Source organism: Lepidochelys kempii, chromosome 5, assembly GCF_965140265.1.
Source record: "Lepidochelys kempii isolate rLepKem1 chromosome 5, rLepKem1.hap2, whole genome shotgun sequence".
In the NCBI taxonomy this organism is placed as follows: Eukaryota; Metazoa; Chordata; order Testudines; family Cheloniidae; genus Lepidochelys; species Lepidochelys kempii.
Window position 1 is genome coordinate 35,767,593 of NC_133260.1, and position 25,024 is coordinate 35,792,616.

At 40.5% G+C, this 25,024-nt stretch overlaps 1 protein-coding gene across 1 annotated transcript in view; it reads left to right on the forward strand.

Moving 5' to 3' along the window:
- IL31RA (interleukin 31 receptor A) overlaps nucleotides 1–25,024 on the forward strand; it is a 63,163-nt gene that overhangs the window by 21,540 nt on the left and 16,599 nt on the right. Inside the window, exons 7-13 of the mRNA XM_073343961.1 lie at nucleotides 4,095–4,218; nucleotides 10,240–10,415; nucleotides 13,160–13,305; nucleotides 16,321–16,486; nucleotides 16,932–17,014; nucleotides 18,928–19,144; nucleotides 21,273–21,455. Coding sequence (XP_073200062.1) covers nucleotides 4,095–4,218; nucleotides 10,240–10,415; nucleotides 13,160–13,305; nucleotides 16,321–16,486; nucleotides 16,932–17,014; nucleotides 18,928–19,144; nucleotides 21,273–21,455 — 1,095 coding nt within the window. The remainder of the gene's footprint in view (nucleotides 1–4,094; nucleotides 4,219–10,239; nucleotides 10,416–13,159; nucleotides 13,306–16,320; nucleotides 16,487–16,931; nucleotides 17,015–18,927; nucleotides 19,145–21,272; nucleotides 21,456–25,024) is intronic.

The window sequence follows — 25,024 nt, forward strand, 5'->3', positions numbered from 1 at the left end:
AGTAATCCATAACCATTGTGTTTTGACTGGCTATTTAATGAGCAGTTCTATTTTGTTCATAGAATAATGTGTATTATAAGTATACGCATTTCCTATCAGTGGGAGCTGTTGGTGCCCACTACCTCTGAAAATCTGCTCACCATCTTTTTAAAGACCACCCCAAGACAAAATGTGCTATTTAAGACTGGAACTACTTTTCTGAAACCAACTTCCTGATGTCCAGATCAGTTTTGGGATGGCTACATACATTCAATAAAACCTGTGACTGTTGGGCAATTGGAGTGTTTTTACTATTCAATTTAATATGAAATGTCTGTCAACAAACTTACTTGTGCTTTCAAAGACTGTTGCAGAAATAGCAGCCTCCAAACAGGTCACTGATAGAGAGGAATTTGGTTTGCTTGGTAATTGTGTGCACACAAACAATATCGCTTTTAATACAGCCAAATATAAAGTCCTACATCTAGGAACAAAGAATCCAGGCCATGCTTGCAGGATGGGGAAATCTATCCTGGGAAGTAGTGATCTGAAAAAGATTTGGCATCAGCTGAACATGAGCTCTGAGTGCAACTTTATGGCCAAAAGGGCTAATATAATCCTTGGATGTGTAAACGGGAATCTCAAGTAGGAGTAGGGAGGTTATATTATCTCTGGATTTGGCACTGGAGTGACTGTTTCTGGAATACAATTTCTAGTTCTGTTGTCCACAATTCAAGAAGGATGTTGATAAGCTGGAGAAGGTTCAGAAAAGAATCATAAGAACAATTAAAGGATTAAAAAACATGCCTTATTAGTAAAAGACTGCGAGCACTCAATCTGCTTAGTTTAACAAAGAAAAGATGAATGGGATTTGTTTACAGTCTATAAGTACCTACATGGGGAACATAAATTTGATAATGGGCTCTTTAATCTAGAACAGTGGTTCTCAAACTTTTTTTCTTCAAGGACCACTTGAAAATTGCTGAGGTCTCAGCAGACCACTTAATGACCTTTCCAAATGTTGTTTGTATCGTTAGCTAACTATTATAAAGTGCTTTGGATAAAAACACTATATAAAAAAATCTTAATAATAAAAAACATTTTTTTGTTCTACAAATAAAAGCACACAACTCATATTTTAATATCAATAGTCTTACCTTTCTAATGCAATGGATGTGCCCTCTCTCCCCCACTGAAGCAGCCCCCAAACTGGGGCTGGGAGGAGGGGGCGGACTCTCACCGACAGCCGCAGCCCTGGGGCTGGGGAAAGTCACTTCTTTCTCTGGCCGCCGCCGCCCTGCACATCCCAACCCTCCACCCCAACTGCTTTCTCCTTGGGGGACTTGCAGGGTATAAGCCCCTGGGATTTAGGCATGTAAGTCCTGCAACAAGCCCGTGCCAACAGGCAACCCCCACAACACGTGCTTAAAGTGTCTGTGGAAAGCACATCAAGCGGACAAATGCAGGATTTGTAAAGGGTTTTGCCCCAGAACAAAAAAGGAGTGAGACTTTTGCCTCAAGCAGCTCCTTATGGAGGTGGCACTCAGACTGCAACCTACATCAGTGTGGCAAGACCCAGCACCGAGCTCAACAGTGCGCCGTGCCCCGGCAGCAGTGGTAGACAAGGCACCATGGAAGGACTCTGGCAGAGATCCGCGGCACCACCGCTCCCCAGGATCGAAACCAGAGGGATCCTGTTCCCTGATGCAGAAGCAGCACTGGCAGCAGGGGAGGAGTGGATCTCTGACTCAGAGATTTCATCCCTTTGGAGCTGGCCAATGGAGCGCGTCCCAGAGAGGAGCACCCAGGGCCAAAGACTTTGGAGCTGGCACTGTTGACTTCGGCCCTGCAAGGGGGACCGTCGAGTCCAGTGCCGTTGGACTCCCTGAGCCAGGTAATTGAGGAGGTGGAATTGCCATCCATCCCGGACACATTTGAGGCCATGAGAGACCTTATTGCCATGATGGCACCACAGTCCCCGGTCCTTCGAGCCAAGCCTCCGGTGGGGGTTTCCCCAGGTTGATCTGTTTGCCACCGGGAGCAACAGAAAGTGCCCAGTGTTCTGTTCCTTCCAGAAACACAGCTCTGGCTCAATCCCAGACGCAGTCCTGCTACCCCAGGGAGGCCACCTGCTCTACGTGTTTTCCCCCGTTCCCTCTCACAAGGTCCTACTCAAGGTCTGCAGGGACGGGGCAGAGATAATTCTGGTAGGACCAGTGTGACCTCGACCACATTGGTACACCACACTCCTGGAACAGTCAGTGGATGCTCCGGTCATGTTGCCTCTCCTCCTTGACTTGATCGCTCAAGACCACGGTCGCCTTTGTCACCCTGACCTGCAGTCCCTCCACCTCATGGCTTGGAAGATTCATGGCTGAACCCTATGGAGCTTCTGTGCTCAGAACAAGTAAGGGAGGGCCCACTCAGCAGCAGGAAGCCCTCCACTAGAGCCACATATCTGGAAAAGTGGAAAAGATTTACTACTTGGTGTGACCAGCGTCGTACACCCCCTTGTCAGGCACCTGAAACAGCAAGGCCTGGCAGCGTCCTCCATAAAGGTACACCTTGCTGCTATCTCGGCCTTCCACCTGGGAGCATCTAGATGCTCCATCTTCACCAACCCTGTAGTTGGTCAGTTCCTCAAGGGTCTGGAACACCTACGTCACAAGATCATACAGCCTGTCCCTATGTGGGACTTTAACCTGGTCCTGTCCAGGCTAATGGGGGCCCCCATTTGAAGCGCTGGTGACTTGCTCCCTTTTCTATCTGTCATGGAAGGTAGCCTTTCCGGTCACCATTACATCAGCAAGGAGAGTGTCTGAGTTAAAGGCCCTTACCTCAGACCCACCTTATATGGTTTTCCACAGGGATAAGGTGCAACTCAGACCTCACCCAGTCTTTCTTCTTAAGGTTGTGTCACACTTCCACACTAGTCAGGACATTTTCCTGCCTGTTTTTTATTCTAAGCCTCATGCCAGTAGCCGTGATCAGAGGCTGCACTTCCTGGATGATCAGTGAGCATGAACTTTTTAAATCGAACGCACTAAGCCATCCAGGAAGTCGAACCAGTTGTTCATAGTGGTGGCAGACCAGATGAAAGGACTCCCGGTCTCATCTCAAAGAATATCCTCCTGGATCACAGCATGCATCCGTATGTTCTATGAGCTGGCCCAAATACCAACCCCATCTCTTATGGCACGCTTCACGAGCGCTGAGGTCTCATCAGCGGCGTTCCTGGCCTAGGTCCTGATGCAAGAAATCTGCAGGTCAGCAACTTGGTCCTCGGGACATACATTCACCTCTCATTACACCATCGTCCAACATGCCAGAGATGATGCAACTTTTGGTAGAGCAGTGCTCCAATCAGTGATTCCATAACTCAAACCTCACGGCCTAGGTAAGGCTTGGGAGTCACCTAATTGGAATCGATATGAGCAATCACTCAAAGAAAAAAGTTACTCACCTTCTCGTAACTATTGTTCTTTGAGATATGTTGCTCATATCTATTCCAAACCTGCTTGCCTTCCCCTCTGTCGGAGTAACCGGCAAGAAGGAACTGAGGAGGCACCAGGTTGGCAGGGTCATATATTGAGTGCCATGAAGGCACCATTCCAGGGGGCTCCACAGCTGACCCAACGGGTGCTGCTAGGGGGAAAAACTTTCCAACGACTGTGCATGTGGCACGCACGCACCTAATTGGAATGGATATGAGCAACACATCTCAAAGAACAACAGTTATGAGAAGGTGAGTAACCGTTTGTTCTTTTTTCTCCCCCACTACTGGAGAACTGGCTACACGACAATATCCAAATCTGAAATTGACCTTGTTTGGTTAATACTTTAGACTTAAGTTAGATGCAGAGCAGATGCAGTTTACATTGCATCATTGGTTATACCAGGTTTGGGCAGAGAGTGTTTTTTATCTTGATAGTTTTCATTCGCCACATAACTAAGAGTAACTGTTCTGCTGGTTCAACTAAAGAAGGAAATCCATTAGTTTAAGACAAGAAAAGTTATCTACAGAAGACTAGAAGTACTAAAAGAAAAAATTAAATGTACTATAACAACATGCTATTTTCCTGAAGATGAATCCTTGTTTTTATTTCATTTTACAGTCTCTGCAGACAAGACAAAAAATATTACCTGCATTTATTTTTATGATGGCTGTTGTGTTCACAGATGGACTGCAAGAAAAGTTACCTATCTTAAAAAAACAAAATATGCTCAGGTTAATATTCAGTAAGTATCTAATGCCTTTCTCATAAGAAAGTTTTGGAATGATTGAAGTCTAAACTAACTGTACATATTTAATTTGCAGTAACAGTACTTGGCATTAATACACACTTTACATTTTCAGGTTGCTGTAAAACATTAACTAATTAACCCTCAACACAGCCGGGAGGTAGATTGTCAAGTATTATCCTATCCTAAAATAGGCAAACACACAGAAGGGTAAAATGGCTTGACGAGAGCACACATTAAATCAATGGCAAAGCTAAATTTGGAATTCAGAACTATCTAGTTCTTAGCACTTTGCACAGCTAATGAAACAGTGCTGCCTATTGTTCCTCTGCAGTCTTTCATATGTGTTTATGCATTTATTATTACCAGTTTGCTGGTATTCATTATGCAATATATTTCCATGCCCTAACCCTATCTGTTCAAACTGGAATTGAGGTTGCTGAGAAATGAACATCAACATATCCAATGTAAATGCAGATTTGAGTAGAATGATGAAAGAACAAAACTGCTGGCATCAAGGATAAATGCAGTACAAATATAAATCTCCTAGTATTCCGTTTTATACTTGCTTTGGTAAATCTACAACTATGTTTTAATATTTTATGTTAGATAAATACAAATGGTTGGAAAATTAAATACAATAGACTTAATTCTGCCTTCAGATATGCACATATAACTTCTTTTGGCTTCAGTGATAATTGCATTGGTGTAGCAAAAGTCAGTTTTTATGCTGTTAATATTGCGGTCTCTAGTAATCAAAAAGTTTGAGATTAAGAGAAAAACAGAAGAATGGGTAGGATCACTACTAAATAAGTAAAGAAACCACTTTATAGAGGACGTGGAAGCAACAGATATTGACAGCAGCTTATATATATAATATAATTTTTTTTTAATGAGAAGTGCAGTTCACAGTGAGTGTCTGGAGAATTCTGTTGAAAGGATTGATGAGAGTAGTGAAACAATTCCTCGATAAACTGAATGAAAGAGCAGAGTTGGATGATATAAGTGTAAAGAATTAGCAGAGAAAACTGAAAAACCACTAGAGATCATTTTTAACAACTGATAGAAGAAAGGTTATGTTACAGTTTCAGAGCAATTGTACCATTATTCCCCCTCCATGGTCCATCACCTGCTTTAGGTTTCTGGCTTCTAGCCATCACCTTTCTAGAACGGAGACCTTCATCTCAGTACCTCCTTATTGGGCAATCTTTAAAGCGGCACAGTTCCCTTCCTAAGCTATGATATCCTGAGCAAGCCAGACTGCCTAAAACGTTAGCATCTGCACTTTGCTATCTCTCCAGAGTATTGCTTGCAGTTATAAGTTAAACCAATCTATAAAAGCAAGCACGTTTATTCTTAAGGTGAAAGTGTTACAGAGGAAACATGAAAAACAATAAATAACCTGTATGCATACTAAAAACCTTACCAAAGGTCACCCCTAACTCCTACCTCAGGCTTTGGTAGGTGTCAGTCCTTCAAAACCCACAGTTGGGTTTTCTTTGTGGTTATAAGTTCATAGTTGTCTTACCTCTGGGCAGTTCAGCCAATCCTTTATACAGCTACAGCCTTTAATTTCCAGTCTCTGTGAACAAGTAAACAGCAACCAATCACCATCTCATCAGGGTGTAGCTCCAAAAGGCTGTTTTTTTGAATAATCAGAGATTAGGAATTTGCATTAACTTCTTTCTAAGTATTCCCCAGGAAATCCACTGAACACTTGTTGTCCCAAAAGTCCATTTTTGCTTGTCTTTTAAACTTCCAGGTCTCACATCTATCACATCTCCACTCTAGAAAGGTTACACACAATCCTGGCCCACAGTAATACATACACAATTCATTTAATACAATGTACTCCAAAGATACTTAAACTTAATTCAATACGGTCTCCCAGGGATGTGGCAGAACGTTGTCATCTCTGTCACTCATTATATTACATAGGATTTCAGGTCAGTAAATAGAGTCCTTAAAACCAGAAGAAAAAAAAAATTGCAGGAAATTGCTGACAAGCCTAACTTCAGTATTAGCTGCCATACTTAAGCAAATAACAGGGGGATCTTACTGTAAGTACAAAGAAGGAAAAAATTATTGGTCAATACTAGGTACATTTTTCGCCTACCTCTCTGCCAACCCAGGTGTAGTGGATATAATTCCTCCTACCAAAAGATGGACAGGAAAAAAAGCAAGTGTCTTCTGCTGGTGTTACCTTGGATTTGAGGGGGGTGTGTACCCCAGAATATAATTAAGACAATTGCAACTATATTATATGCATTCAGCCACCATGAATTAAGAAAATAGAACACCACATAGTTAAGGGTTAATTGGAAAGCAGGCTTCTAGTTGCAAGGTCAAAACTAACTGGCAGTTTCTGCGAAGCAGAATGGGAAGAGGGGAAAGAAAAGTAAAGAAGTGAGACTGAAAATCTTGGTGGTTGGAAGACCTTGAGTCTCGGCTCCTCTGATATTAAATGTTTATTGAAAGTTTAAAAAAGTAATGACTTAGTAGGGGTCATTATGACCTGTGTTTTTGTAAAAGTTAGTTTTAAAAGATTAGCTAATACAGTGTACTTTGGAGCAATTCTCTGAAGCCATCTTGAGAGACATTTTTCCTGACACCTTATCTCCCTGGTGGGTAAGCAACTGCCCTGGCTTACCTGCTGTTAATTACTCAATACCGTTCCAGAGTTGAGGTAAATATCTGGAATGTTCTAAATCTATTGCTTCTGTCTGTATACTAGAATCTAATAAACTGGAGTTTTAGATAGAGCATACTTACTTGCTTTAATCTTTTATCAGATGGAATCGCTGTGTTCCCACTGATTTATTCTTGACACTGCCTGAAGTGAAATAGTTCAGTTGCCCCTGCTGTGGGTTCTGAAAACCCTGGGTAACACTGGCATTTACCATATATGCAGGGCCAGCTCTAGGCACCAGCTAAGCAAGCTGGTGCCTGGGGCGGCGCTGCTGAAGGGCCGGCACTCCGGCAGCAGCTCCATTGGCAATCAGTTCAGCGGCAGCTCCTCTCCATTGTTTCCTGTGGCGGCAATTCAGCAGCAACTCTTCTAGCTCGAGTCTTGCCGTCGGCAGCAATTCAGCGGCAGCTCCCTCTGATGTTCCTGTTCTCTCCAGCGGCAGTGTATTCGTCAGGTTTTATTTATTTATTTATTTATTTTTGCCTGCTCGGGGCGGCAAAAAACGTAGAGCCAGCCCTGCATCCTGACCAGCCCATCCTTTGTTTTCTTCTTGGCTAGCTAGGCCAATTCCCGCCCCCCACCCCCTAGCACTGGATACTGCTATTGAGGCTGTTAATTTCAGGTTTTGTATAGAGGGACACCAATCATTATTTCTTACCTAATAATCTGCTTTCTCTAAGCAGTCCTGACATTTCACCCTTTCTCTTGTATTTGCAGCCTTGACATCAAATCCAGCTTTTGTGTTGATAGATTTGGGATTTTTTTTTTCCTGAAAATTTTAATGAAAACATATAATAAGCAAGATTAATAGGAACACCTGTTACTAAGGTTGCCCAACACTTTACATAATACCCTATTTTCAGTTGCTCCTAACTTTGACAAACTTTAACCATTTGGGCTGAAATTTAGTTGTCTGCCTTGGGCTGATTATTATTATTTTATCTTTTATGAAAAATTTCAGTGAAAACATTTCAGCCTTTTCTGAAAACTAGGTTAGGAAAAAATAAATTGTTTTGCAATGTTAAAAGAATTCTAGTGTCATTTTCTTTGAGATTCTCTGGTGTCCCCACGCTTTGGGCAGGGACTCAAAATTTGGCAGAAGGGATGACAATAGTATTAGGGATGTGACTTTTTGCTGTTCCTGTGAAAATCTGCCAAATGTGACCAAATTATAAGGATTTGAAAAATCTCAGTTTACACAGTCTCAATACACATGTTAGAGGTTAGCAGCTAAAATCTTTGAATAGTCCATCCTCACCAAGTACGCTCCATCCCCGCACAGCTCCTGGTGCTGACCAGACTGCACATGCACTATCCCCACAAAGTGACTGAGCATGTTTCACCAGCTCACTTGTTACTGGATTTAGGGTTGCCAACTTTCTAATGGCAGAAAACTGAGAAAGAAACTTGCTCCGCCCCCTGCCCTGCCCCTTCTCTGAGGCCTTGCCCCCACTCACTCGACCTCCCCTTCATCACTTGCTCTCCCACACCCTTGCGCTGGGGCAGGGGGTTGGGATGCAGGAGGGGGTGAGGGCTCTGGCTGGGTGTGTGGGCTCTAGAATGGGGCTGAAGAGTGTGAGAGGGGGCTCTGGGCTGGGGCAGGGGGTTGAGGTGTGGGAGGGGGTGAGAGCTCTGGCTGAGGGTGCAGGCTCCAGGCTGTGAGTGGGGCCGAGGGATTTGGAGTGTGGGCTCTTGCCTGAGGCTGGGGTTGTGGGTTCTGGGGTGGGGCTAGGAATGAGGGGTTCAGGATGGGGGAAGGGGCTGGGGCAGGGATTTGGGGTGTGGATGGGAGTGCAGGGTGCAGGCTCCGGGAGGGAGTTTGGAGGTGGGAGGGAGCTCAGGGTTATGCTGAGGGTTGGGGTGAGGGATCCAGGTGGCGCTTACCTCAGACAGCTCCCAGGAAGCAGTGACATGTTCCTCTGGATCCTAGGTGGAGGGGTGTCCAGGGGGCTCTGAGCGCCCTCCCACCACCTGCAGGCACCTCCCTCACAGCTCCCATTGGCCTAACTGGGCTGTGCCTGTGTTACCCTCACACAGTGATGCAACCTTCTTCAACCCAGGAGTGCAAAGCTGGACGTGTAGTTGCTGCTCCTGTCCACTCTGGGCCAAAGTGGGACTGGACACTAGAATGAAGGGCAGTGAGCCTTTCTCTTCTGTGCTCTCAAAGACTCCCTTGCTGGTACCCAGGCAGTATGGAGGAGGAAGCCACTTCACTTAAATGCAGAGGGGACAAGAGCTGGACCTGGTGGGAGGGAAAGGAGTAGATTAGGACAACAAGCCTGGTCTGGTCAGAAGGAACTGGTGGAGGTGGTGGGGAAGACTGGTACTGGCTGGGCAAGGAGACTGGGACTGGGAGAGAGGAAGTGGGTAGACTGAGAGGCATTGTAGTTGATGAAGAATTTTGTTTATGGTCAGATGAAATGAAACAGGTTTTGTTAGTCTCACAACACACACCATCTATGAGGAAAGTGTATGCTGAAATGGAACAAACTCTTTCAAAAAGTCTCTGTTTCCTACTTCCAGGGTATATCTTGTCACTGGTACAGTCGGGCTTGTCTTTTTCCACATTTGAAATGTATGTGGTAGTTCATTGCTTCTTGCCTTTTTCTTATGGAGGATGCTTCTGTGTTCATGCATCCTGCTATGAAATGCTTTTCAAGAGGGGTGTTACATGTGTACATCTATCTGCAATATTCCTGCTTGGGATTTTAACCTGGTATTAACAAGGCTCAGGGATTCCCCATTAAATTGATTCTTCTGTTCACTGCTGCTCCTTGAATGTTGCTATTTTCACTGCAGTTACATCTGTTTGGATTTGTGCTGGCTGCACATATGCCTTCTTAACAGTTAACAGCTTTTAAATGGTTCTAAGATTTGAACAAAATCCTACAGTATGGATTTGCAGGGGCAATACATTGAGGGAATGGCATTTATTGGTAGTTAAGCTTCCTTTAAGAGAAGTTCACTAGAAGAACATAGCTTGTTGTATGGAATTTAGTAAATATTTGTTTTAAACTATAATTGCTAATTGAATCTAACATTTTATGAAGTGGGGTTGGTCCCAGGATATTAGAGAGACAAGGTTGGTGAGGTAATATTTTTGTTGGACCAACTTCTGTTGACAAGAGAGACAAGCTTTTGAGCTTACACAAAGCCCTTCTTCAGGTCTCGAAAGCTTCTTTCTCTCTCAAATAGAAGTTGGTCCAATAAATATTACCACCTCACCCACCTTGTCTCTCTAATTAAAACTAAGCCCATTAACTCTTTTAGTTGTCCTTGATTTAAGAAAGGGTTGAAAATTAAATTTTCTTTGTTTTTTGTGATGACAGGGATCAAAATTTGATGGATGCATTTCAAGAGGATACCTGTCAAAGCAACAATGGATCATGTTCGTTTTTCCCCCCATATATTCCATTTGCTGAAGATGATTGTTGTCAGGTGAAAGCTGAAAATGTCTTGGGTGTAGGCATATCTGATTGTGTTCCTATAAATATGAATAAAATAGGTAACTACTTTTGTAAAATACTTAAAGATAAAATACTACATAACAAAAGAGATCAAATAAAACCATGCTGACATTTAATTATACAGAATAACTTTCTTATAAAAATCAAGTGAAAAGCATTCAAACAAAAAATAAAAATAGAATATCAAATTGAGGATACAGCATACTTTTCTGTCTTAGCACTTGAATAATTGTTCTTCAGTTGGTTGCATTGCACTGATTTGAGTGAGTCCTCAATATGCACCTGTATTGGTGTATGATTTGCCCTAACATCCCATCTGGAGCTGCCTTCCACTGATTTTGCTGTGTCTTCTGACAGCTTCTTAAGCCAATAAACCTCCTTAAAGTTTATAAACAGATATTCCCTTCTTCTCTACCCTTATATAGCTGCCCCTCCCCACAAATGTGCCCCACTCTGCAGGACCACAGCTGATTTATTGGCTAAGACTACAATATCTGCCCCTCTGTATCCCTTCTCCACATTATTAACCCCCCTGACTATACTTTCCCTAAGTTATACTCCTAGGCATCTGCCCCTGCATGTATTGCTACCTCTCCCTTCCAGAAATGTCCTCATTTTAGTAATTGTGCTCCTCATGAGGGGATCAGCACTACCAACTGGGGGTGTTCCTGGAGGAGAAAGGGGAACAGCACAAGGGGATATACATGTCAGATTTCAGCCTTGGTCTGCAGTCCACAGTTGGACTGCTGGTTTGAGGGCACAAGCACAGAGGAGAAGTAGCAGAGAAAGAGACCCTTATCCAGGAGATTGGAATTAATGGTAGATCCTGGGTGCTCAGCACTTTTCAAAATCATGCTACTTATTGGAGTGCCTCAATGTGGATTTACGAACCAAAGTTTAGGTCTTATTTTTGAAAATTCTGGCCTATATAAAAGAAATACCGCAAAAAGCGCCACCTTTTTCTCTTACTTTGGTTTTGCACCTCTACCATTAAAAAATTAGCAGTGGAATACATTAATATGGATGATTAGAACCTTGCAAATCTGCTTTATATCCATGGATCATTTTTGCAGATTGGATGTAGATACAAATTTTGTATCTGCGCGGGGCTCTATGGATGATTCAGTGGGAAAGCAGAGTCAAAGCAGTTGTGTTCTTGGATTGACAGCAAGAACATGCTATTTAAAGAAGAAACAAACCCTTCCCATGCATCCTCCACCCAAAATCCAGAACTGGATCTGCATTAGTTTGAACATTTACAAAATTTTATTAATCAAAGTACATTACCTTGCTGTTCCCTCTTAAAGTGTAATATATACTGTAAGTAGTACGTAAAATGTATTTATATATTTGAAGAGATTATTATATTGGCAAAAGCTCTTTTCATAATCTGATACATGCAGACTATGTCAGTCTGACTCTTATTACATTGCCTACACAATCACCTCAACACTTCCCTAAGTTAAGTGTCTCCTGAACAGGAACCGTCAATTGTGTCAAATAACACTGTGGTTCTCTGATGTTCAGATTTGTCCGGTGAGAGCTCATCAACTGTTTTAAGACTTGTATGTCTCTCATTGAAAGAGGTTTTTGATTATGGTTGTGCTTCCTTGCCTTTCCATATCAATTCTTTCAGCATATTGCAATAGATCAGTATTGAAAAACTTTACCCTCATTAGTGCATTACCAATGTGTGATTAAACGCCCTTCCAGTGTTGTATACGTAATGCAGTACATTTATTTACTAATGACTGTAAGAACTAGTGTGAATTACTGATTTTTTTTTTTTTTTTTACGGATTAGTAAATGAAGGTCAGATTCTTCAACTATCTGGCATATTAAGTAGCACTTTGACTTAAATTGGATGATTTGAAGTGCTATTCAGCATCCAAAAGGATTTTAGGATTTGGCTCTAAGTAAACAAATGGCTTTATCTTTTCCCAGAATCCCTACATTGCTCACTCCACTGTGCCATTCTTCTAGTGAATCATTTAAAATAAATAAGTCCATTATGCATATCATACAAAACCAAGCAACCATAACATTATGTTGTGTACCTCTTCCTCCCTCCATCATGCCTGATTCCACTTCTTCCTCTGTTATGCTTTGCCATAGCTTAGCTAGGATAGAATACGAATAGGATGGAGTTCACATTTTTATGTCTACATAAAGACTCTTGACAATTACAGTTCAGTTTTGTTCATGTGAAAATTCTGTCTGTGAAGTGATCACACTGAGGAAAACAGGTACAACCTCCTCAGTGGATACTTCCCAGCTGTGACACCTACCACTACATCAGCAGCAGTTGTCTAGCCTAGTCTCTCCTCTCAATACTTGCCCATTCCAGTTCTGCCACCCTTCCCTCAAACTCCTGTCGCCCCGAACTGTCTTCCAGCTGAGTTCTCCCTTATTTCTCTGGATAGGACTCAACTGCAGCTCTGTTGTTTTCTCTGTCCTCTGCCTTTGAGAGGAGAATGTGGTACTCACATTATAAATAGAAACAATAATTCAATACATTTACATATGAAAGAAATTAGTCTACAATCAGTATAGTTAGCTGTGTATGTAATCTCTGTCCTATATGTAGTTTTTCATAATTACAGTTGGTATATATGTGATATGCATTGATATTGCAAGTAGGTTACAACTAACATTGTTTAGAATAATAAAGGAACTCTTCCTAGAATTTACATACTCAAGCTATTCTAAACTTTTAATTGAAGTCAAGTTGTAGAATGTTTTTCTATTTAAAAGTATGAGAGCTTTTTTTTCTTAATTCCAGTGAAAACTAAGCCTCCTAAGATAGTTTCAGTAGAAAAAATTGCTGGTGTAAAGCAATTACTTAACATAACGTGGGACAAACCTGATCCAGCATTACTAGATTTAAATTGTCGTCTTCGATACAGAAATACAAATTCAAATACTTCGGTAAGTTACATCATTATTTTCAGAATATTAGATCATTTGTCACTGACATAAATGTTGATCCTTTTAAATGCTGATGACAAAAGGCAAGGATGTAAGATCACTAATAATAACTAATATTTACTCAAATGTAATATAAGCATGCATGATATTGGAATTTTAGAAAATAGAGATGGATAAGACCTTCTGTTTCACTGTCAAGGGTAAATTGTTCTTGCCCTTCTGTCTCAGTGCCCATCCTACTCCTTACTTGTCCTAGGATAAATTCAGTGGAGGTACCCTCAGTCAGTCCAGCAATGAAACATGTTTTTCTTCCTATTGTTTTCTGGCAAATAAAATAATTATGTTCACTCAAGATTAGATTAGAACAAATGTAGGAGATGTTTCTCTGACAGCCTGGCTTCTGGCAGGATAAAAATGTGTAAGCAGTGTGTTCTAGAAGGTGGCTTATGTCTTCCTGGCATCTCACAATCCATCTGATCTACAATTGTAAGTGGAAATGGTTCGCTGTGGGCCCCTCTGCTTTCCCTTCACAAAAATAGCTTGTCCACCTGTCTGAGTCCAACTTATAAAAATAACTCCAGATACATTTAGCAGCTATTTGAGCCTATCACAAACTAGCTGAAGGTCTCTGCATGGCTTGATACTTTTAAAACCTTTCATTTAAAAAAAAGCAAACCCTTTTGTCACAGGGTTATGAATTGGTCCTGAGAGCGCTGACAAAAGAAAGTTCTTTGAGGCACCCAGTTCCTGTGAGTTTAAGTCTCTTACGTGGAAGGTCATTTTCCTGGCTGCAATGGCTTCAGTCTGCACAATGAGTGTTGCCCTACTGATGGATCTACCTTAACTAGATTTTATAAGAATAAGATGGGACTGCAGACTTAACTGACATTCTTCTCCAAGGTAGTGTTGAAGTTCCACCTGTTAATGAGCCTATCATCCAACATTCTTCCTATAATCACATATCCTTCCCCAGGAAGTGCTTTTTCATATGCTCAGTGTTAAGTCTTTGGGGTTCTAACTGGAGTGAATTCAAATTTTTAGAAGATGCATGTCAAGGTTCCTTCCCCACTCTGAACACTAGGGTACAGATGTGGGGACCTGCATGAAAACCTCCTAAGCTTACTTTTACTAGCTTAGGTTAAAACTTCCCCAAGGTACAAACTATTTTACCCTTTGCCCTTGGACTTTCGCTGCCACCACCAAACATCTAACACCGGTATTATTATTATTAGGAAAGAGTTCATTTGGAAATGTCTTTCCCCCCAAAATCCTCCAAAATCTTACCCCGTTTTTTCTGGGGAAGGTTTGATAAAAATCCTCACCAATTTGCATAGATGACCACAGACCCAAAGCCTTGGATCTTAAGAACAATGAAAAAAGCATTCAGTTTTTTCAAAGAAGAATTTTAATAGAAGAAAAAGTAAAAAAGAATCACCTCTGTAAAATCAGGGTGGTACATACCTTACAGGGTAATTAGGTTCAAAACATAGAGAATCCCTCTAGGCAAAACCTTAAGTTACAAAAAGACACAAACAGGAATATCCATTCCATTCAGCACAGCTTATTTTCTCAGCCATTTAAACAAACAGAATCTAACGCATATCTAGCTAGAATACTTACTAAGTTATAAGACTCCATTCCTGTTCTGTCCCCGGCAAAAGCATCACACAGACAGACCCAGACCCTTTGTTTCTCCCCCCCCTCAAGCTTTGAAAGTATCTTGTCTCCTCATTGGTCATTGTGGTCAGGTGCCAGTGAGGTTATCTTAGCTTCTTAACCCTTTACAGGTGAAAGGGTTTTTCCTCTGGCCAGGAGGGATTTTAAAGGTGTTTACCCTTCCCTTTATATTTATGACAATGTATAAAACTTTTTGTTTTGGAGACCATTTCAGGGATGTCTGATTGTATTTTGTGTTGCTATGATTTGGCTGAGCTGAAAGGAAGAAGCCATATGAAGGCTCACTTAATAAGAGACAAGGCAGCCACCAGGGGTGCCATCGTAGATTTCTGGTCCTCTCTCCCCACATTTACAAAGCATTATTTCTTGGATTTGGCCTCCAGGTGGGAATTTTGATTTCAGACTCTCCATACTCTGAAGCTTGTCTCCAACGTAGAGGTAGCCAAACTCCCCACTCCCACCCCAAAAGTTTTTTATGCATTTCTCTTTTTCAGTTGGCTGAGACTTGAGTGGTTCCCCCCTTTCCTTATTGATTGATTGTCACACTTCAGTATCTTCAATGTTGATTTAAGAGGTTATCTTACCCCTTTTTAGTATACATTTAAAAAAAAATCCACCCTGTTCCCACTGTTGGTGTCGGCCTTGTGGTTACTGCATGTTTTAGCTTTGCTCTCATTTTTGTTTTGGGACAATCATGGCACTTCCCTGCTTTCCTGGACTGAGATTCTTCTTCTGATGACCTCTTTAGAGTAGGTGATATATATAATTCTTCTTCTTCTTATAATTCTTCTTCTTCGAAGTAATCATTACTGCCACTCATCTACCTGTTTCCCTTCAGAGTTTGGAGGATAATTTTTCAGGGGGAGTTTCTCTTGGTGCATGCTTTTTCTGTCTTCATTGGTGCAGATATTTTGATCATATGTTGATCATCTTTAGATTGTCTTATTGCTGGGACCTTTGGTTCCCATGCAGTTGGAGATGACTGAAACAGTTGTAGGACAGTACTGATGCTTCAGAGAGGGTAGGGCGCAGTGGCCAACAGAGAGCCTAGCTCAAGCTGTCTACTCCGTTACTACTGCCATTAAGGGTAAAATGTAACCTTAAAAGCTGGTGCCGATCTTGTGGAACAATTGCAAAGATCCAGAAATGAGGATGCTACACACACAAGCACTATTTACAAGATAAGTAGCTTTCCCTTTTATTCATATTGGATGGGTGATCTGGGAGGCATGATGGATATGGTCTTGGAGGTTTTTAAGCAGATAAACCATCTGCTGAGGTTTATTTTTTTTTTGTTAATAAAGACAACATATTTCGTGTTCATGTTTTCACTTTTAGGTAACAGTTGTTTTCACCATGAATCAAAATAAAAGAAGAACATCATTTAATCTTACGCATCTATGGGATTTTACAGAGTATGCTATTGCCATTCAATGTGTTTGTGTTGGATCAGAAATCTGGAGTGAATGGAGTGAAGAGAAAATAGGAAAAACAGAACAACAAGGCAGGCTAATGGTTTACAACATAGTTTTTCACAGGATTAATTTTGAATCTTTTGGCACAGAAGTTAATACTAGCAGACTATTTTCAGCATATTTTCAGTTGGGTGATGTCATAGTTTGGCTTTGAAATTGTGAAAACAAATACATTTAATTAAAGATGACTAGAAGAGGGAGGTCAGAACAGGAGACAAACTGAAAAGGATAGAGAGATCTGAAAAGTGAGGAATATAGAATGGAGGAGAAAAAAGGGGATTGTTTAAAAGAAATAAAAATATAGAGCTAGGAAAGAAGAGAGAAATGACCATAAAGAATGGAAATAAGAGACTGATAGCAACATAGAGAGAAGGTATACAAGGGTCAGTAAAGGAAAAAAAATTTCAACACTGCTGTTAACCTTCTTTAAAAAGTAACAGCAAGTTTTCTACTTTTTATTGTTTGTTTTAATAGCTCCCTCAAGAAAAGTGGATTTGTGGAGAGTAATTGAACCTTCACCGTCAGCTGCAAATAGATATGTGCATCTTATGTGGAAGGTATGTACACCCATGATGTTAAAATCCGAACTGCCTTTTCCAGTAGAAATTGCATTTTGTCATCTGTGTTATAGGAAATAAAGGTCTGTCAAGTCTGGCTCAGATGAACTCCATACAAAGCTAGAACAGAACCTACAGAAGTTTTCTGTTAACTAACACGATGTTGACTACAACTTTGCAGTCAGGATTTACTCTATGACCCTGCTGACATCTGTTAGGGGGCTTATTCCTTCACCCACTTACTTCCCTGGTCCTTCTCGCATGAACAGAGAGCAACAATACCCGAAGTCCAAAGGTGCAAACAATTCGATGTTTATTGGGGTGAACTTCCAGCAAGCATGATTCCAGTTCCCTTCCTTGGTATCCTCCTTCCCAGCTCTGACACCACAGAGCCTTACACCTGTGTCCCTGTTCCCATTCCTGCCTTAGCAAACATGATTCCAATTTCCTTACCCCCATTCCCTGTTCCCATCTCCCCCTTCAGCAAAACATGATTCCAATTTCCTTACCCCCATTCCCTGTTCCCATCTCCCCCACCCACACACCCCTTATTTTCAGGCTTGACTTGTTTTTTCACCTCCCTTTCCTGGAGGACCATAATCTGAGTCTTCTAGTAGTTTGTTTGCTGACCAGATGTATTCATTATTTGCAGCTCCTTTGTGCCCATCAGCTAGGTAATTTGCATTTACACAGAGGCTTACTAGCTTGCTTTTGGATCCAAAGCTGTTAGCAGCTCAGACACTGTCTTAAAAGGGAAACATTTTACTTCCACCAGAGTTCTGATGACTTTCCACTTTCATCTCCTGCTCCAAAACACACAGAGATCTGAAAAGGAAAGCACAACCTATTGTGGCCCCTTTTGGAGCCCTAATAGGATTTTAATTAAGTACCATGTTTTGTTTGCATTTCTTTTACCCCTTCTCCAATAGGCACTCCACACGTCCTGGGAAAATGCACATTCCTTCTATATAGTTTAACCTCCATAACATTATATTAGCCATATTAATTTTACACAAAGTGTAACTGCCTCCCATGCCCACAGAGTTTTCATGCACACCCACCAAAGCAACAATCTGATCCCCCAGAGCCACCCCAAGGCTCAGTGTTCCCATCAACATCATATTCAACGTGATCTGGAAAAACTGACTGCTAAGCCATGATCGTCAATGTTAGTTAATATAATTTCTCACAGTTCTATTCTAATTTGCAGTTTTGAAACCTCCTTGATTAAATTATCACCACTTGACTATGTTGGAGATAAGAACTAAATGGTAACATTGTGCTTTTAGAATCTTGATTGAAATAGTGATTAAAAATATTTTAATTTGAGTGGTCAAATGCAAGAAAAATGAATAATTTGGGTATTGCAGTTTTCAGTTGAACAACATATTCGAAAAACTGAATTCCTTGAAGAAATTTGATGGAAAAACAGTAATATTCATTGTATAAATATTTTCAGCTGCTATTATCTGATCAATTGTAATTTTAACAGACTTTTTAAGCTTTTACATTTATTAGAATCCAATAAAATCCGTTTTTAGAATGCAACATAGTTAATTCTCCAGAAAGCAATCCAATATACCCTCTGGCATGCTCAAACATTTCAAATTGTTTGTAGAATTTCTGTTATGAAGTAGTTGGAAGAACATTCTGGATGTTGACCCTCTGATGGGCTCACCAAATATTTTTCAGGAATCTCTTTTTTGGGTAACCAAATGAGGAAAACTGGAAAACAGATTACTGAAAAACTGAAATATGTTTGCATGAAAATAATCCAGAGGTAGAGAAGGGAAAAATTCTGGAGTCCTGGCAATGTGTCCAGTATTCATGTTTTATATACTTATTAAATGTGCTTTCGATTATAGAATCGGTATTACAAAACACACACAACTTTTTATTAATTTTTTTAATAGGTGTTAAAAGAATTTCCATCTTCTGAGTGTCTACTTGGCTACAAAATACAGTACTATCCAGAAAACAATGATTCTTTTAAAATGACGCACAACACTTCTGACAAGATGGCCATGCTCCTTTTAACGGGGGAAGCCTATGTGATATCTCTTGTTGCATATAACTCTGTTGGAGAATCTCCTGAGGCTACTCTAAGAATTCCATCTGTTGGTGAAAAAAGTACGTTTTATAAAATGGTGTGGTAGATATTCTCTTGGATCACTGAAATAACCTTTTCTGTATCCATGTGATAATTCATTTTGCCTGTCTTAAGTACTGTTGCAGTGAAAGTGAAATTGTGGTAGAGATTTTTTTGTCCTAGATTCTACAGGTGGAGAAGACCTATTAAGTCATCTAGAGTGGTAGCCGTGTTAGTCTGTATCAGCAAAAAAACCCAACAAGGAGTACTTGTAGCACCTTAGAGACTAACAAATTTATTTGGGTATAAGCTTTTGTGGGCTAAAACCTACTTCATTGGATGCATTGGAAAATACAGTAGGAAGATAGATAGATAGATATATACACACACACACACACACACAGACAACATAAAAAAATGGGTGTTGCCATACCAACTGTAACGAGACCAATTAATTAAGGTGGGCTATTATCAGCAGGAGAAAAAAAACCTTTTTGTCAACTGTTTGAAATGGGCCATCCTGATTATCACTATAAAAGTTTTTTTTTCTCCTGCTGATAATAGTCCACCTTAATTAATTGGTCTCGTTACAGTTGGTATGGCAACACCTATTTTTTTCATGTTCTTTGTGTGTGTGTGTATGTGTCTTCCCACTGTATTTTCCACTGCATGCGTCCGATGAAGTGGGTTTTAGCCCACGAAAGCTTATGCCCAAATAAATTTTAGTCTCCAAGGTGCCACAAGTACTCCTCGTTTTCTTTTAAGTCATCTAGCTCATCACTATATCGGTACAGGATTGTCTAGTTTCACTACTTTATTTAACAAAAGTGCAATAGACTAATGGAACAGCATACTCTGGTATGGAAGAGAATGTATTAAAGCATTGGTATGTCATTGTACTTCAGCTTGTCATATATTTTCCTATTCGCAATAGTGCTTCCTGTTTATAAGGCCATTAATAGGAGTCACTGTTTTATTATGTTAAACAGACAGTTCTGTTTTTCTTTGCACTTTGTTTTAAATAGTAGTTCAAGAACCCTCCTTTACCTCGCAGCTCTATGATTTTAGAGTCTTATTTTGACTCTCCTTTATCTTTACATTGTTACAGTGTGTCTGCCTATTAACACCAACAAAACATAGATCTCTTCTGTCATTTTCTTAGGATCATAGATTTTAAGGCCAGACCACCAGATTAGATAATCTGACCTGCTGTATATTATAGGCCACCAACACCCACACACTAAACCCAACAAATGAAATGAGACCAAAGTTTTACAGTCCCCAGAAGGCTCAACTATTATGCGCCACAGACAGAGAATGGGAGATTCTGAGGTGCACCAGAATCTGAGGCCGCTGCAGAGGCAGGGAAATGATTAAGGGAGATATACTGAGATAATCCTGTTGAATTGCTCATGTGTTCATTTGTCATGCCAAGATAACTAGAGTTCCCTCCGCTTTGACCTCCCAACGTTGCTCATATTCAAATTTCAATGTGGTCAGAAAACAGCAAGGTGCTTTCTGACTTGTATATGCAGATGTGATCACATCTCTTCTGATCTCGAGTGTCTCCTTGTCCGCTTCTGTATCCACTATAATATTACTTTTTTTTTTATAGCTGTGCTCCCATCGACTTCCCTGTTGTGATCTAATCTCTTGTCCCTGTACCCCATCTTGCTCCCTCTACTTTGCCAGCTCTGGCATCCTCTTAGTTCCTCTTCTGTGGTTGATTATTCCCTATTTCTTCACTGTCAGTCTTGAACTAATTGGCCTCTGTTATTGATTCCTTATTTCCTATTAAATCACAAGTCAAAACCTGCGCTTCTGTTCTACTACAGCCAATAAAATGTAAAGTAGGTCTCTGTATGGATATATATTCCAATTCTTCATGTCTCTGCTTGCGTATGCACCGTCTACTTTCAGATCTTATTGTAACAATTCCATTATTGTTTGCTGTGTTATCAGATAGTGTGTGTGTGTGTGTACATGAATAAATAAAACAATGCTTTACACAATTAAGCTGAATTTCTTGTTTGACTTTTCCTAAGTCAAACACGGTTCTATAGATAAAAATCTGAATCTCTCATTGCTAAATTGGTACACTAGTATGGATGTTTGCTCTATTAAAATGTTTATAACTATTTCTGTTAATTTTTAAGTGTTATTTTGCAGCTTTTAAATGGATTGATACAGTGAGGACACTTACTTTAAATGAACAAATGGTTGTGGAATGGGAAGCATCAGTTTCAGAAGTAAGCAGATATGTCATTGAATGGTATGAGGAATTGGAGACTGAGCCATTGGGTAGATCATGGCAATATATATTAAATACTACAAAGTGGACAGCTCAGAAAGGTAAGTTGACTATGCTTGCGTGAACTTATAATTTTCACATCTCCATCAGTTACTACTTAACCTAAATCTAGAATACAGATTTTCTGTTCAAGAAAATGTATTTTGTTTCTATGTTTAACATAGGCTGTGTGTTATACTGTAGTATCTTTCTCTGGGGTGTGGGCAACATACTCTTTTGTGTCTAGCAGAAGTATGGTGACACACAGACACAATTATTTTTCACTGCTTAGTAAGATAACAAGACTGAGTCACCGGCACATGACAGCAAACAGTGGACAAAATAGTTATCATGAAGCAGAAATGGATGTAGCCTTTGAACCTTTCCATTCAATATTTGTAGCAGCACCTATTTTGCATATAAATTGACTAATATAAACAAATAGAGACTTATAAATAATTTTAATTTTAAGTAATCTTTTGAAAAAATAAACAAAACATTGACATTACTAGCAAGTAGTTTAAAATAGCAACAAAAGCTTTAAATACAGATATTTAATAAAAATTCAACTTCTGTACTATTAGGGCCAATTACCAAATACATAGTTCTTTAGGTGTGATCAGGTGAGTGCGACAAGAAAATACAAAATTGAATGTCTTCCAGTTCTTGGGAAATGAAGACAGGTAGTTTTGGAGTAGAAATTTGTATTCTCGTTAAAGAGAAATGAACATATTTTTGAAGCTCTTTGGCAACACGTTGCAACAGGAAATTATTGAATATTAAAAAAATAATTGCACAAGTCAAGAACTACAATATGACACTGTGAGTATTCTATATAGGAAGATATGGTCCTTGCCTCACATACAGGGCTGGATTAACTACCTTGTGGGCCTGGGGCTATTAAATATTGTGGGGTCCCTGTGTAAAAGTCTTTTTCCTAATTTAAAACAAAATGATCACAATTATGGCATCAAGGCTATTAACGCTATACTAAACTTGCCTTTTAAATAACATAAAGCCATTCTGTGGTTACATTTCAGTCTTAATATGTAGAATATAGTTAACTTAATTAAAAATAGCCTACTCCTTACCTTAAAACAGCTGTTACATCAGTGTCTTTCTGGGAGTGAGTTTGGGTGCAGGAGGGGCTCCAGGCTGGGGCAGAGTGTTGCAGTGCAGGAGAGGGTGAGGGGTGCGGGCTCTGGGAGGGAGTTTGGTGCATGAAGGGGGTGCAGGTCTGGGAGGGAGTTTGGGTGCAGGAAGGGATTCTGAGCTGGGGCAGGGGGTTGGGGTGCAGGAGGAGGTGTGAGGTGCAAGCTCCAGCCAGGAGGTGCTTACCACAAGCGGCTCCCAGCCGGTGGCACAGCAGGGATCAGGCAGGCTGCCTGCCTGCGTGCCATGGCCCCACGCCGCTCCTGGAAGTGGCCGGCTGCTGGCACATCTCTGTGTTCCCCTGGGGGGAGGGGAAGAGTGTGTGTCTATGCACTGCCCACACCCGCAGGTTCCTCCCCCACAGCTCCCGTTGGCTGGGAGCTGCAAAGACGGTGCTGTGAGTGGGGGCAGCGCGTGGAACCGCCTCCCGTCCGCCAGGTGCTGCAGAGATGTGCCAGCAGCCGGCCACTTCCAGGAACGGTGTGAGGGCCACGGAATGCACGCAGCCTGCCTGAGCTGTGCTGGGGCCCCCATTAGCCTGGGGCCCTGGGCTGCAGCACCTAAAGCCCCTGCATTAATCCAGCGCTGCTCACATATCTTAAATCTGGAAAATATGACAAGACAGACAAACAGTAATAGGCAGACAATAAGCAAGCAAAATATCAAAGCTGCAAATATTTTGTTAGTTTGAATTTTTTACTTCCTCTAAATCTCACCCATCCCACCTTTATCCCTGTGTCCAACTGTCAGCCAATGTATTACTAATCCAACATGCTGCCCTTCCACCCCCACAGAAATAGACTAGGCTTGGGAGGTGAATGGGAAAGTAGCACATCAGATGGTGCCTATGTTAGTTACTAAAAGTGTCTTGAGGTAGTCTTGAGGCAGTTCCAATTGACCTACCCTACTCGTCTTCCCCACCTCACCACATGGGAGTTCTAAAAAAATTTAGACTTCTACTCTGGGGTTCCCTAAAAGGCTTTTCCCATCGCTCTTCAGGCCTTGCTGGAGCACTTGGGAATGTTAGAGGAAAAACAGGACACATTTTAGGATCAGAAGACCTATCTACAACTTTCATTTCATATGCTCTGACATTATATTGTGTTTTTAATGAGGTAAAGAAACATTTATAAAAGTGGAAGATTAATAAAGCTGCTTTGTAAAATAAATAAATAAATAAAATAAAAAATAAAAAGAAATCCATTGATGATGAGTTAACATTGAAAACACTGTATTAGGTTGAGTAGAGGCATTTGTTTTGAACTGCTTTCATAAATGCTGTGCTAATGTTCCTCCCATTCAATATGTTTGCTTGGCATAATCCTTTGATGCAATATTTTGTCTTCCTGTGATGATGATTCAGGATTCTCAGCATGAGAAGATTCTCTTTAAGCAGTTTTGAGTGTCTGTTTCCCCTTTTCCTTTCAGTAGGCTGGTAAACTGCTTTGGCAGTTTTGTTGCTGTCTGTATACTTGTCTCTGTTCTAAAGAAATTTAAAAATATTTTGATGGCTTTCAATTCAATAATACCAGGGAATTCCCACTGACTTCAGTCAGGCCGGGATTTCACCCCCAAAGTACAACTATTTAATCTAAGTGTCAAAATAACTTTAGGAAACAGAATCAAGAAGAATGAATTTCCGGACAGTCAAACTGAGAATAAAACTCACATTATTCTGTCAAATAGTAATTAATAAGACCCCATCCATCAAAATTCTTAAACATGCTTAACTTTAAGCATCTGAGTAGTCCCATTGACTATTCATATGCTTAAGGTTAAGCATGTACTGAAGAGGGAGGAGACTTTCAAAGGCATAAAGGTGCTCAACTCCCATTGACTTTCAAAACATTGAAAGTCAATAGGAGTTGGGCATCTAAGTATACTTGGAGCTTTTGAAAATCTCTCTGCTGGATCAAGGTCTTAGTGCAGATTCAACACTATAAAGTGAAGGACGACTAATTTTAAAAGACCTTATATTTTTTTCACAAACTTGTCTAATTGGGTTTGAGCTCATGCAACTTGTCATATGGTCCTTTTATAAAAAGAAATAACTACAAAAACATTTGCCTTATTTATTGAAATCTGTACATATAATTCTAAAATAATTTCTTATCTCTTGCAATTTTATACATCATGCTTATTGCAAGATTGTACTTTTAATGCACGTTAGGAGATGCACTTGAAAATGTATCCTTCTATGATTTAAGGGCAACATTTTTTAAATTGGGACCTAAAGTTTGGCTCCAAAGTTCATGTTTAGGTGCTTAAATGGCCTGATTTTCAAAAGTGAAATTGCAAATAGTGAAAATTACAAAGAGGTTAAAAAATAGAAGAAGGAAAGAGAAGTAGTAATATAGTACAAACTACTGCTACAGGGGGAAAATAAGACCAGAAGAAACAAACAAATATCATTATTGGTCCATCTGGTACACTGCTACTTAAAGCCATATGACATCATCCGATCCACATTAAAAATCTC